The sequence below is a fragment of the Magallana gigas genome, chromosome 5 (assembly GCF_963853765.1).
Source record: "Magallana gigas chromosome 5, xbMagGiga1.1, whole genome shotgun sequence".
In the NCBI taxonomy this organism is placed as follows: Eukaryota; Metazoa; Mollusca; class Bivalvia; order Ostreida; family Ostreidae; genus Magallana; species Magallana gigas.
In genome coordinates this window covers 14,240,369-14,254,622 of record NC_088857.1, presented here as the reverse complement: position 1 = coordinate 14,254,622, position 14,254 = coordinate 14,240,369, and the positions used below count along the sequence as shown (strand labels likewise).

At 32.8% G+C, this 14,254-nt stretch overlaps 1 protein-coding gene and 1 long non-coding RNA gene across 2 annotated transcripts in view; both read right to left on the bottom strand.

The window, feature by feature from the left end:
• LOC117689736 (uncharacterized) overlaps window positions 1–14,254 on the bottom strand; it is a 110,527-nt gene that overhangs the window by 81,946 nt on the left and 14,327 nt on the right. The window contains exon 5 of the mRNA XM_066086404.1: window positions 12,384–12,417. Within this exon, the coding sequence (XP_065942476.1) occupies window positions 12,384–12,417 (34 nt within the window). The remainder of the gene's footprint in view (window positions 1–12,383; window positions 12,418–14,254) is intronic.
• LOC136275293 (uncharacterized) lies at window positions 7,222–10,140 on the bottom strand. Its single transcript, XR_010713849.1, has 3 exons — window positions 9,867–10,140; window positions 9,549–9,694; window positions 7,222–7,427 (listed from the first exon to the last, which is right to left on the bottom strand). It is a non-coding gene; the product is annotated as an uncharacterized lncRNA (long non-coding RNA).

Genomic DNA, 14,254 nt, shown 5'->3' with positions numbered 1-14,254 from the left:
GATGGCGGCGGAAATCGGAATCTCCGAAATTTGCTTATTTTAATCAGCACAACATGCAATGTGTTAAATTTTAGCGCTAGCGCACACTTATATGATTCAATGTGTTTACAAGTTATTTTCCTTCTTTTTTCATGAACAATAAAATTATGAGTAGCAATTAACATCTTTCTCATTTTTACAACCAGACATCGACCAATGTGCGTTCGAACACAGACATGCGCACCATAAGTTTTCCTTACTACCCTGCTTGAACTTTAGTTAATGATCGAACTCGCCCTTTGTTATAAATGCCCTAGCTTTCAACACACTTTACAAGCAAACTATTTGTAGAATGTAAATATATCGCTTTATTGTCATCGCACTATCGACGCAAACGTCGATGGTGCAATGATGCAATAGTGAGTAAACTCCATGGCACTATCCGGATTCAATATCTACCTTAGGCCTTTTGATTCGGCATCAGTGCTCAGACAGTATCATCGAGATGAGTCGAGAATCTGAGTACTTACTAAAATACAATGGACAGTGAACTGAAAGCCGTGTTCCACAACACCTCTCACCATACACGTCTCACTGTCTGCGCATGTCTGATTCCACACACAGTTCAGATTGGCGTCACACGATGGGCAGGGTTTACTTCCTGATTTATTACAACCTGACAAAAGAGGCATTCAATAGCAATTCTGACACTGAAACAATTTATTGACTAAATGCATTTATAACGTCCGAATTTCAAAGATATCATAAGTACACGCTTTATTATTGGATAAAAAATGGCTAAGTGTTAAAAGAAATGAGCTCAAAACACTGTTAACTTTATCAGACGTGTGATGTGTTGTTGTTGTTATGGTCATTTCCGTTGTCTTTGTTGTTGTTGGCACTGGTGTTGTTGTTTCTAAAATAACAATATGACGTGGTTATTTTTTCCCCTAAAAATAAAATATTTATTAATTCAAGTTAGAGTCTTGATACCCATATTTATTAATCTCGATGAATAATGTAGATTGATCATCATTGTACACTGTATCACTTAAGCTTGAAAAAAAAAATGCACGTACATCATATATTTAGAATTCCAATTTTTCTTGTTAGGTATGAAAAACAACTTTTTTGGATAATTTTTTAAAACGTAGTCTTGACTCAGTGTAGGGCCGCAAAAGGAATTCGGAAAAAATGAATTTACAAGAGTCATGAGTTTTTTAACTGCTCCACATAAGTAATGAAAAATATAATTTTCAAACGTTTTAAGTATTCAGTTTTGGGGTAAGATAATGCTAGTATGAAATGTTTTAATTTTGTTATTATAAAAATTGTCCTAATAACTGTAATTCAGCAAATAGGCGTGAATTTTCTTGATTTCATTAATTAAAACCTTTTTTATTTTTAAACCTGATGACTGTACAAATAAGTCTAAAACCTTGAAATTGTCATCATTTGACTGCTATATACCGTCATATAATTTGATATTAGAATTTTTCTACATCATTTCTACAAACCATATCCGTCCAGAATTATCCAAAGTTTGCTTTTTACTTATTTAAAACATGAACTTTAAACCCCTGTCAGGACCATTCCTGGTCCCTAGAGTGCATTATTTGAACTAAATAAAAGTTATTATTAAAGTTTGGAAATTACAGGCTCCTGTAAATTCCTTATTTTACTCAAGAATTAGATTCCGCGATACCACAAATTTATATCAAATCGCAAGAACATAAAATCGCGATCACCAATTATTTTGTTATATTTTCTTATATTTCAAAACTGTCTATAATATAAAAGCGAGATTTTAAAATCCGCGAGGATTGCTTCTCGCGATTTTACGCGGCAATTAATTCCTCGCGTTTAAATAGGAATCTACAGTTTTTGGTTTTTGAGAAGACCCCACTTATTTTCTGTCCTTCCTTATCACAGTTTATCTTCCTTCATTTTAACAAACTTGAAAGCTCTTTGAACCCCCCCCCCCCTCCCCCAAAGATGCTGTGCCAAGTTTGGTTAAAATTGGCCCTATGGTTTTGAAGAATATTAAAACGAAGAAAGTTTACAACGACAATAACGCCCACAAGGACGACAAAAACGACGACATACAATGGACAAATTTTAATAAGAAAAACTAACCTAACTTGGGTTCAGGTAAGCTTAGTGGGAAATCGAATCTTTTTTTCAGATCGTTGCATTTACTATTTCTAATTTGCTTAAATATGATTGGAGATGTTATTGCAAAAAGTTGTGCATAATAATACAAACAAAAACGTAGCATTACATATATATTTGACAATAGTATAACTTTATTACAATTCTTTGTACATATTACTGGGGGAAAAACCGTGTGTAGTTGTCGATGCTGGGTGATATGTGGACAAGTAGCTATTGAGTGAAGGTCGTGATAAAATGAGATAAAACGGGGTCAATATCATAAGACATTAAAAAACACAGCATATAAAACTTAATATATATTAAGGAATACCTTTTCATATCAAAGCAATAATCAATATATTTTGATGAAGTTACAAACATTCTTCTTTGTGTTACTTCGAATGTACACAAACTGTAGTTTGTAGGGGCCAGGTTTATGTTGTTGTCAACACACAAGTATATAGTCCTTTGCTTTACTCCATTAAGTAAAGTTCTATTTTCATACAGGTCAAATTGCTTTTTCACTGTGTGGTTGAAATGGCAGCAAGACTACATTACTCTTTAGATTCCATACATGTACATTATCGGGATAAAATTAGATATATTTATTCACGGTAAAGTATTTACAAAATAGGTATAAAAAGTTGTTCTCGAACTTTTTTAAACTTAATTAGCTTCAAAATGTAATAACTTGACATGGCATGTGGTGATAACGAAGAGAGCCTAAAATCAAAAGTCATGAGGAAAAATACAAAACAGGAGCAGAGGACCACATACCTCTATAAAGATAAGGGGTAGGATCAGTTGCCATGGAGGAGTAAGCATCCTATGCGGTCACACTCGCCATGTGCTCTCTCTCGAAATCGGGTAAAACGGAAAAAAAAATCAGGAAAAATTCAGCATATGTCAAGTCTTAACTTCTATGTATAATTCAAGTAAGTTCCTAATAAATATATTCACTGTTTATGTAATCAATCAATATCATTTCATTTCAAGGATACATTTTAATGCTAACTCCCACTAACATGGATCCGCCAAAGCGTGTCCGTCACCTTACTCTCATTTTTGCTATTTCGAGCTGGTTTATCGAAAATGAAAGCAAGTTTTTAGTTTACTTCTCAATAATTATTTATCAGGTTAAATTCAATTATAGCTTACGGACATCATAACACACCTGTCGAAATACCAAAAATATAAGAAGTTACACTGGTCCGGGCGTTTCGTAGTTTATTGGCAGAAGTGTAAGTATATATTTTCTTCAAAAGGTGAAATAAGTTATATCTTGTACAGATGGTGGATAATGATCACTTGACATCCGACACCCATATATTAGTAAGATACCAGGCATGCGTTAAAGAACATGGAATTGAGTTAGTAGGTAGGTTTTTTTAACATTCTTGTAACGCTTTAACTCTAATATTGTTTTGATCAGATATTTTTAAGTGGACAATTCTATGATATCGTATGTAATAATTGTCTTTTTCAATTATTGAAAGGGCGTTATGAGTTATAAAAATACTATTGATAAGAACTTGATTACTTCCCTACTAATCAGTTAGGTTACAATATCGTTAAAATATATCCAATAAATCCAATAAAGTCTGAAGTACTTTTTGATAGATTTGACCACGTTCCCATCGCGACCGACCTAATAATATTCCAAGAATGATATCTTATTACATATATTTATATTGTTTTTCACAATTGTACTTATAATAGCGAGCGCAGCTCGCCGGCGCGCAGCGCCGGCGAGCGAAGCGAGCTCTAAGAACCAGTGTGCGCGGGAAAAAGAACGAGCTAAACCTACAGTTCATCAAACAAAATTTTTTGTCTACGTCCCATAATGCTCTCTAATGTTTTCACCCGTGGTGCTATGCCAAAAATGGCCGACTTTTAACTCGTAATTTACAGTGACTTAAAGTTTGAAGACACGTTTTGAGTACCGCATATGCTTCAGCGAGACTCAAAAGATTTGTTACATGCTTCCATACCTCCGTAATGAGTCGAGAAACGTAAACAAAGACGAACAAAGTCATGGATGACGTCACAGTGCACTCGCGCTATATTTCCCGCGATAAATTTAGAGGTGGATCAAACATCTGTAATGCGTGTACTAGCTATTTCAGTACAGACTGCGATACCTGCCTCATTGACGTATGATTTGTTTTTAATTTTTTTTAATATAGAGATTTTATGTATATATATTAGCAAGAGCCATACTTTACTGTCATATCGATCTATTTTTAAGCTAATAGTGCATGAATGAGTAGGGAGGAAATAAACAATAGGACATTTTGAAATAAATCAAAAAGGAATAAAATAAAAAAATAAGCAGTTAAAAAAATTATGTAGATATGGGATATAGTCAGACCATTAAATTTAAAAGTGGGAAATTACACACCTACAAACAGGTACCGGGCTCTCTCTCTCTCTCTCTCTCTCTCTCTCTCTCTCTCTCTCTCTCTCTCTCTCTCTCTCTCTCTCTCTCTCTCTCTCTCTCTCTCTCTCTCTCTGGGAAGTGGGTTGCGCTGTATGTATCATAACCATTAAAATTAGTACCTTTGGCATACTTATTGTAGAGCAATATACTCTCTCAAAAATTCTTTGACGTTCGTTGATACCTAAATAAAACTATAAGTTGACAATGATGCAAGGTATGTGTAATTATAATTCTTGCTGCGCTCGCCAGAACGGTAGCACCGTAAAACATATTAATTATAGCGAGCGCAGCTCGCCGGCGCGCAGCGAGCTCTACCGGCAAGGCGTGTGTGAATAGAAAATTCGGACTATACTCTGTCCCAAGATATTTTGGATTCACGTTTGGACGATTTTTAATAAAAATACACTTACCTGTGAAAGAAGTGCAATTGAAATAGTTGAAAGGGATATTTTCCAAGATAATTTCATTGACACATTATCATCTTTCACTCGGAAAAATTCACAGGAACGAAAACAGATTCCTTACGGAGATTTATAATGGGGAATGTTTACATCTTTTCTCCATTCGGAATACACTCGGAATACATCGCGCAATATTTCAACGTTATCATCCGGGCTTGCTGCAATGCAAAATCTCCGTAGACATCACATTTTTTAGCATTGTATTGAAACCTGATAAGCTAACAGGGGCGTTTTGACTGAGAAATCTTGGAAATTTTTCATACTTTTGAATGAACATCGTTTGGATCCTGAGGTATTTATAAATATCAAACAATTAAGCCAAACGTGAATCCAAAATATCTTGGGACAGACTATAGTTGCACATTCATTCAACGGATTTTTTTGGCGTCAGTAAATCGGACCAGTAATGCATCGTTTTAATCGTCCCAGTAGTTCCCTGTAATCATGGCAATTTTTATCACTTCACACTCTCACGAGAATCAGCAAGACAAATTTAGACAGTAAAAACAATAACGATGTAAGCGACATACAGTCAATGTTACCTCTAAAGTTCACCTCAGTACACTTTCAATCAAAAATAATCGTGTGACGTCACAAACGTTTACACATTGATCCGATATATTTTTTCGGAGTCAGTAAATTTTGACCCACAATTCATAGTACCAATGGTTTCCAACCTCACGTTCCAACATCACGTTCTCCCGAGAATCAAAGTAAAACCTTTGAAAAGCTTATAAGATGTGTAATTTTAAGAACATCATGCTTTTTAAGTAAATAAAACAGTATACTTCGCATACTTTTATTTCTCAGGGGAGTTTTAAAGAGTAAGACGACACTTAACCAACGTCAGCTTTGACGTCACAATAAACACTGATAAGGGGAAATTACTCTAATTGAAGTTATTGTAAATCTGCTGAAATGACCAAAATCCTCTTAAAATCTTGCAAAGGCTAAGATAAAGAACAGCTGACGAATAAGGACATTTCTTCAGATACAGGAAACAGTTGTAAATTGCACTAATTTGGATGAATGCTCACAAATATTTTATTCACTATAATTACGGTAATTTCCTGAAACGTAACGTTATACGTAGCAGCGCCTTTTTTTTAAGGGGGTGGGTGGGTGGATGGCAGCCTCATCCAAAAAATCTTTGCAAGCAAAAAGAAAAATAAATCATGAAAATTCTAATCCTTCAGCTCTTTAGCAGTTCAATGGTTTCTTTATTTTCACTTCCATTTATTACATGCGGGGGGGGGGGGGGGGGGGGGGACAACACCATGTTCTTTTAACATGATAAGCAAATATTTTAAAGCGTAAATTAAAAATAAAATTAAACGTTAATTATTTTTTTTTAAGTGGAGGGGCAAATCCATGGTAAGTCGATTTTCTATGTATAAATTGACAAAAATGAAAAAAATTTTAGCATGGGGGGAGCTCTATTATGATGAGTCAAGTTTTATATGTAAGTTTAAGAAAAAATGTTTACTGCCAAAAAAAGGGGGAAATCAATCAATCAATCATAATCACAATCACTTTAAAAGAGGAGATGCAGTGCAATGAATATTTATATATTAAAATCTTTATTATTTAACAACATTGTATCTGAGATTAAACTATTGTTCTACATATAAATAAATAAATTATAACAAATCTTATAAACTATGAATAATGAAAATTTACTGAAAAATAGGTATGTTTTATTTTTTGGCATTCAAATTTCACGTTGTTAATTTTATTTTATTAATTTATTATAATTCATTGTTTGATCACATGCTGTGCTCGCCCCAACGGTCGCACCGTAAAACATATTAAGAATATTGATATATTTAGGGGATTTCCATTTCTTTCAGTTATGCAAATCCCGCTTGTGCCCAGGCGATACGTCATTTGAATCTATTTAACTGTACATGACAAAATCGATTCGTAGTAATATCACAAACAAAGACACTGAAAAATGTAAATATCACATGAAAAAAGTTTTATTCATTAAATATATAACATAAATAATACATTTTCTTATTTGATACCATTAGATTTTGAGTCACATAATCCAATATTAATGTATCATGCAATACAATATCGAAAAATATTTAAGATAAGTTGACAAACAAGATCAACAAAAATCCAGATTTGTCGTTTGATTATTATTTTTATTCTGTATTATAGTAATCACATTCTATAGGCTAACGTGAATATTGGTTGCTGCAAGTTTATCCACACCATAAACAACAATCACATTTAAGATACAAAAGATATGTGGTTTATTTAAAAGGGTAAAACAATTTTCACCAGAATCAAACTCCGAGATATTGTTGGAGACAACTTCGATCGTCGCAGCAGTAGATCTCCGCGGTGTAGTTGGATAAAAAATTCATTAAATGGCAATCTGAACTCTGAAACATTAAATCGCATCTCATACAGAAAAGCTTTTAAGCACAGGATTTTCAACAACATCTATACATATAAATGGAACATCTTGCCAAAAAACGACGAAACACCTGTACCAGGGTAACTGCTTACACTACATGTATTTGTATTTCAACACCTGTGAGTTGATGTCCGTAGACTATAATTGAATCATACACTCAACAAAACTTCTAAGTGTTCACCCAATATTATGTATTTCTTTTATGAAATAAGCAAATGTATTTGTCTAGCCATCAGGATGATTGATTTCCATTTAACTTTCAAGTTGATAAGAACGATGCATTGACCCTGACCTCAGGTTTCGACCCGAGTTGTTGGCCTTTGTTTAATATAACTAATACTTCCGGTTTGGTTGAATTTCGCTCTGAGCATTTTGTCGTTTTAAGTTGCCTATAAAAATGACAATACGCTTACGAAATTAAAAAAATTATATCAAAATAACGTTCTTTTTTTCGGATTGCTTAATATTATAAACAAAGTCGAGATCAAAACAAACAGCAAATTAAAGTGCATACGATCAGTTGTGAAAACAATGCAGACACCAATATTCCAACGGCGCTGGCTGTGATTGCATAGATCATTTTGGCCATGTTAAGTGGTTTTCTTTTTAAAATATCTCCAAAGACTAAAATCAATCACCAAATAATGATAATCATATTAGGTATGCACAGAAAAATACCAATTTTATCTTTCGACGTTTCGCCACGGGTAAACGATTTCAATCGGTATTGTTTTATCTGTGCTATTGATGAGAAGACATAAATGTTGAAAATTTCACATTTTTTTATTGCGTAATTTCAAAATTATTCTTTTTATTTGGGTGAACACTTAGAAGTTTTATTGAGTGTATTTGATAAGTTATCATTATGAAAACTTTTATTTTCGATACACAAGCATGAAAAAGCTAAAATAAGAGTAAATAAAATGAGAAAAAATTCATACTTAATGAAATAAAATTTAATAATTACGAAAAGAGCGAAGATATTTAGAGGGAGTTTTTTAGAGTTACAAAAAAAAATTTGACAAAGTTTGAAGAAATAAAATGAGCCAATTCGTTTCTTGATTGCGCGATTTTAGTTTTGATGAAAAGAATTTTCAGGAACGGGATAACCTAGAACACAGGTTGACTAACATCATTGCGGAAAGCGTACTGCAAGTTCATCATGCATCGGGCAGATACCTTGGATCGGACAATTTTGGTTTAAAATATACAAATAAATATGCATGCTCTGGCGTGTTTTGATAACATACATTTTTATACAACTGGCAGACTAGTAGTCTTATAATTCCCTCCCTCCCCAATTTTATATTTCCAAAAAGGCTTTTATCACAAATTCACTTAAAGAAAACTTATTTTAAACAGTCTAAAAGGTATAGCGAAAATTTGACCTAGAAGTTGCTTTGTGATTTTAATGTTTAAAAAATAGGTTAAGAGAAATATACAAGGCACATTATCAAAGACAAAACATTGCTTACGTAGATGTCAAGTGATCAAAAAATTAAACAACAAATTACTATATGTGAGTTTTTTGCATTTATTAGCGATAATGGCCACGGCTGCTTGATATTAAAATGAATACAGAATACAAGGTGAACCCTGGGACCAGCTGTTCACCTGTAAAAAATTATACCTTATTCATTAATACTTAAACATATTATATCCCAAAGTGCACGCGATCACCAGCTAATATGCGTAAGGTCCCCAAGGGTTGGAGGGTTATTATTATGGTGGAAATATTTAGCTTTGCTAAACCGATTTAACTCCAATTAATGTGTAAAGTGTTGTTTCCCGCGCCTGCACGAGATATCAACTCATATTAAAATGTTTAAGATGAGGTTTAGCTGATCCTCTTTATTTTTTGATCCAATGGTTCCTACATGTATCACTTGATCTTGTTCATGATAAAACAAATGCATGTATTTAATATGAATATATTTGTTTTGAAGCCTAAGCTTCTATTCGGCATCGGTGCTATCGAGTAATCGATCATGCCCCCTCTCTCTAACAGACCCCCCCCCCCCCCCCCTCCAACAAGAATATATCCAGACAGTATCACCATAATGAGTCGAGAACCTGAGCTACTTACTAATATACAATGGACAGAGAACTGAAAGCCGTGTTCCAAAACACCTCTCACCATACACGTCTCTCTATCTGCGCATGTCTGATTCCACACACAGTTCAGATTGGCGTCACACGATGGGCAGGGTTTACTTCCTGATTTATTACAACCTGACAAAAGAGGCATTTCTTAACAACTCTGACAGTGATGCAATTTAATGATTAAATGTATTATTAACGTAGGAATTTCAAAGATATCATCAGTATACACTTATAATTGGATGAAAAATAGCTGGGTGTTATGAGAAACAAACTCAAAATATGTTGTCAACTTTATAATTACCAGACGTTTGGTGTGTTGTTGTTGGTGTTGTTGTTAGTGTTGTTGGCACTGGTGTTGTTGTTGTTGTCGCCGTTGTTGTTGTCACTGGTGTTGTTGGCACTGGTGTTGTTGTTGGCACTGGTGTTGTTGTTGTTGTTGTTGGCACTGGTGTTGTTGTTGGTGTTGTTGTCGCTGTTGTTGTTGACACTGGTGTTGTTGTTGTTGTCGCTGTTGTTGTTGTCACTGGTGTTGTTGTTGGCACTGGTGTTGTTGTTGGTGTTGTTGTTGTTGGTTTTGTTGTTGTTGGCACCGGTGTTGTTGCTAAAATAACAATATGACGTGGTTATGTTTTATCTCATTTAAATAAATTTTTTCATCAATTAAAGTCTTGCTTCTCTGATCTATTAATCTCGGATAATAATATTGATTGGACAACCATTGTATCACTTAAGCTTGAAAAAATATTTACATTATATATTTAAGATCCAATTTTCTTGTCAGGTATGAAAAACAACTTTTTTTGCAATTGGGGTTTTTTTAAACGTCGGCTAGAATCAGTGTATGATCGCAACAGGAATTCAGAACAAATGAATTTTCACAAGGTAAACCAAGTCAAGAGTTTTTTATCTATCCCCATAAGAAATGAAAAATATAATTTTCAAACGTTATAAGTATTCAGTTTTAGGGTTAGAGTATGCTAGAATGAAATGATTTAACTTTGTTATTGTTATAAATGTCTTAATAACGGTAATTCAGCCAATAGGAGTGAATTTTCTTGATTTCATTGATTTAAAAAAAATTAAACAAATAATTTTGGGAAAAACTTTAACTCTTCCATTTCATCCAGTGTTACTGAGAATAACTAAGTTTCCATCGCGAGTGATAAAAACATTCTTTGAAAATTTTGTGCTGCAGATTTAAACAATTCTTGTTTTAGTAAAATTTATTTTTTAACCTGATGACCGTGCAAAATAGTCTAAAACCTTAAAATGTCATCATATGATTGCTGTATACCATCATTTAATATGATTTAAGAGGTTTTTTTGTACATCATTTCTACAAAATCCGTCCATTTCTTCATGTTAGAATTATCCAAGTGTTGCTCTTTACTTATTTCAGACATGAACTTTGAACCCCTGTAAGGACCCTTCCTGGGCCATAGGTTGCATGATTTAAACTAACTATATGAAAGTTAATGTTCAAGTTTGAAAATTAGAGGCTATTTCGTTTTTGAAAAGACCCCACTTATTTCTGTCTTTCCTTATTACAGTGTATTGTTTTGTGTATAAACGATAGGTATAAATGTGTAAACAAAAGTGTTAAACTGTGAAGATGTATCTTTAGTAACATGTTAGAATGTTGGCACGAGGGATATATCTAGAATGTCTATATAAATTTAAAGCTATAAGTATCACCGTAGCATGTTTCTATTGTATGATATATCGAAATTTAAGGTTTCATTGCTTGCATGCGGTGTTTTGTGCACTCTACCATAGGCATACATATATGGTCATTCATTTTGAATTGTGTGATTTGCTAGCAGTACAAGTTTCGTTATATTTGCCAATTAACTAGAACATAAGTGAAAACATTGTTTACAAGAACACAGCATATACTACTAGAGTGATATTTGTCATATGCTGAGTGTGATTTGTTTGTTTATTCATAACATCAAAACGTATGTACTTTTTCTTTGTATTTCCAGTTAATCACATCAAGTCACATCACGTGTCATTACATCAAGTCACGTCATCATGTCGTAAATCATCATTCTAGTTTTTCAATGACTGAATAAAGATGTGCATTAGCAACAAGTTGACTCTTCATTGTTGGTAGTCAGTACAATTCATGTGCATTGCATTGTGATATTAAGTAGTAAAATGGTCACATCTCAATTTCATTTATAAAAAGATATATCTTAATCTAATCCAGCATTTGCTTTAATGCACACTGTAATAAGTAAAGAAAATAAACAAGCTATGTTTTCCCCTAAATAGTCGAAAATGTAAAGAAATTGACTGAAGTACAGACAGAGGTCGAACAAAAATGAACAGGCAGTTAGCTAATATTAAACAGACATACCAATGTTAATATCTACAAAATAACACATTATATAAGTTACAAAAAAATAGAAATGTTTTGAATTAGTTAGTTTGAGGAAGATACAGAATCACATATTCTATGAGAAAATTATGCAATAAGAAATGCCCCCTGAATACATACCTGTTATTAATCATACAGAAATTACTGTGTTTTTATATTACTGTTGTTGATTTTTTTGTCACCAATTCTGCTCCAAATTTTTAGAATTGTGTTTTTGTAAATTATCAACCCCGCCTGGTTATATAAAGGGCCCTTCTCGACACACCAGGGTCTTTTAATAGTACAAATAAACTTACACCTTTATTAGATTTATGTACCATCTGTCTTATACAGGATGTATTCTCCGTGTTCTTTGGAGGATATTTTTTAAAATTTAATCCATTTCTATGAAGAATTTTACTTTTTCTTTAGCTCTAATAATCATTGCATACGTACTTGTGGTGCTCGCTGCCCGAGTAGTTGTTGTTATCTAAAGAAGAATGATGTTCATAAAGAATATAATAATACCTCATTAAAATAATTCTATATAACGCGCTATCAGACCAGTTCTAGACAATCACGTGTCAGGGCAACAAAATTTCATATATCTCTGTCATCGTTAATTATTAATCATATCCCACCCCTTCAGAAGCCACCAAATAGGACAATATTTGATATGTATCAAATATGAAACATTTTTAAATAGTATCGCATGAAAACCACATTTTCAGAATTAATTATGCAGAGGATGCCTATTACTTTAATATTGATAGCAAAGCGAGCTCTAAGAACTAGTGTGCACGGAAAAAAGAACGAGCTAAAGCTAAAAATTCATCAACAAAAATTTGTTGACAACATCCCATAATGCCCTCTAATGTTTCTCCCATAGTGCTATGCCAAAAATGGCTAATATTTAACACGTAATTTACGGTGCCTTGAGATTTGAAGACACGGTTTTAAGTATAGCACAAGGTTTGGTGAGACCAGAGATTTTGACCTGCCTCCATTCCTTTGTATTGAGTTGAGATAGGTAAACAAATGATTATTATATATTTTAACTAATGACACCACAGTGGTCTCGCGCTTTATTTTACTTAAGGAGGCCGATTTGGGTTTTTTTGCGGAAAAATTACAATAGCATAACTCTTTATTTTTTAACCATATGTAATTTAAACCAACTCTAGTTTATTTGCGAAGGTTCATGAAAATCGACCGTCTGGTTCTTTTTAGGGACCATCTCAAAATAAAGGTACATTTACTATAGGAATATATAGGAAACTGTAATTTTCCGCACATCAAAGCAGTTAAAAAAAATACTACAATAGCTTTTTTTCTCAAATTATTATACATGATTAGTAATATCATTTCCTACTTTATATGTAAAAAACACAAAATTCTACCGTCTGGGTTTTTAGTGGGGGCCATCTCTAAATATTAAAATGCACCAAATTTTGCTATATATTTGGATCATCACGAATGATGATTGGAATAATGCATTCATTTCAAAAATGAGGAAAATGTCCTCGAGGATAGCTTCATTCTGTATATAAAATTTCAACAGCGTACAATTTTTACTTTTTCTTTTATGTTATTTCTTATAACGTACTCCTACAAAGCTTCATTTTATCATAACGTCATAAAAGCGCAATGACAATGCTCCCCTACCGCACAACGTAAAAATCGTGTTAAAAATAAAAAAATTAAAATTTCCTTTAACAATCTAAACATTTTTATCTGTATTTTGTTTATTGTGTTCAATTTTATAAATGATAACGAAAAAAATTCATAAGACGTATAAATCAACTGTATTATATTAGAATGCGCAAAAACATGCGCAATGCAAACTAAAGTCGGCCTCCTTAATAATAATTTAAAGGTGAAACAAACATATGTGATGCGTGTACATGTACTAGTTATTGCAATAAAAATTGAAATACCTGCCTCAGATGATTTGTTTTCATTTCTTTTCATTTTTTGGGATCTCGACAAGAGATTATATATATATATATATATATATATATATATATATATATATATATATATATATATATATATATATATATATATATATATATATATATATATATAAAGTCATACTTTCCTGTCATATCGATCCAATTTTAAGCTAATTTTGCATGCATGTACATCAAGTTTAAATAGGAGGAAAATTAAAATTATAGTTCAAATTGCAAAAAAAATTCCTGATTTGTTCTATATTTTTACCTGTCGTTAGGCATAATTTACGATTTACAGCATGATGGTGAGGGAGATATAACAATTTAATTTTTTCTGAAAAAAAATCATAGTTCCCTTCGGACGTTCCCCTC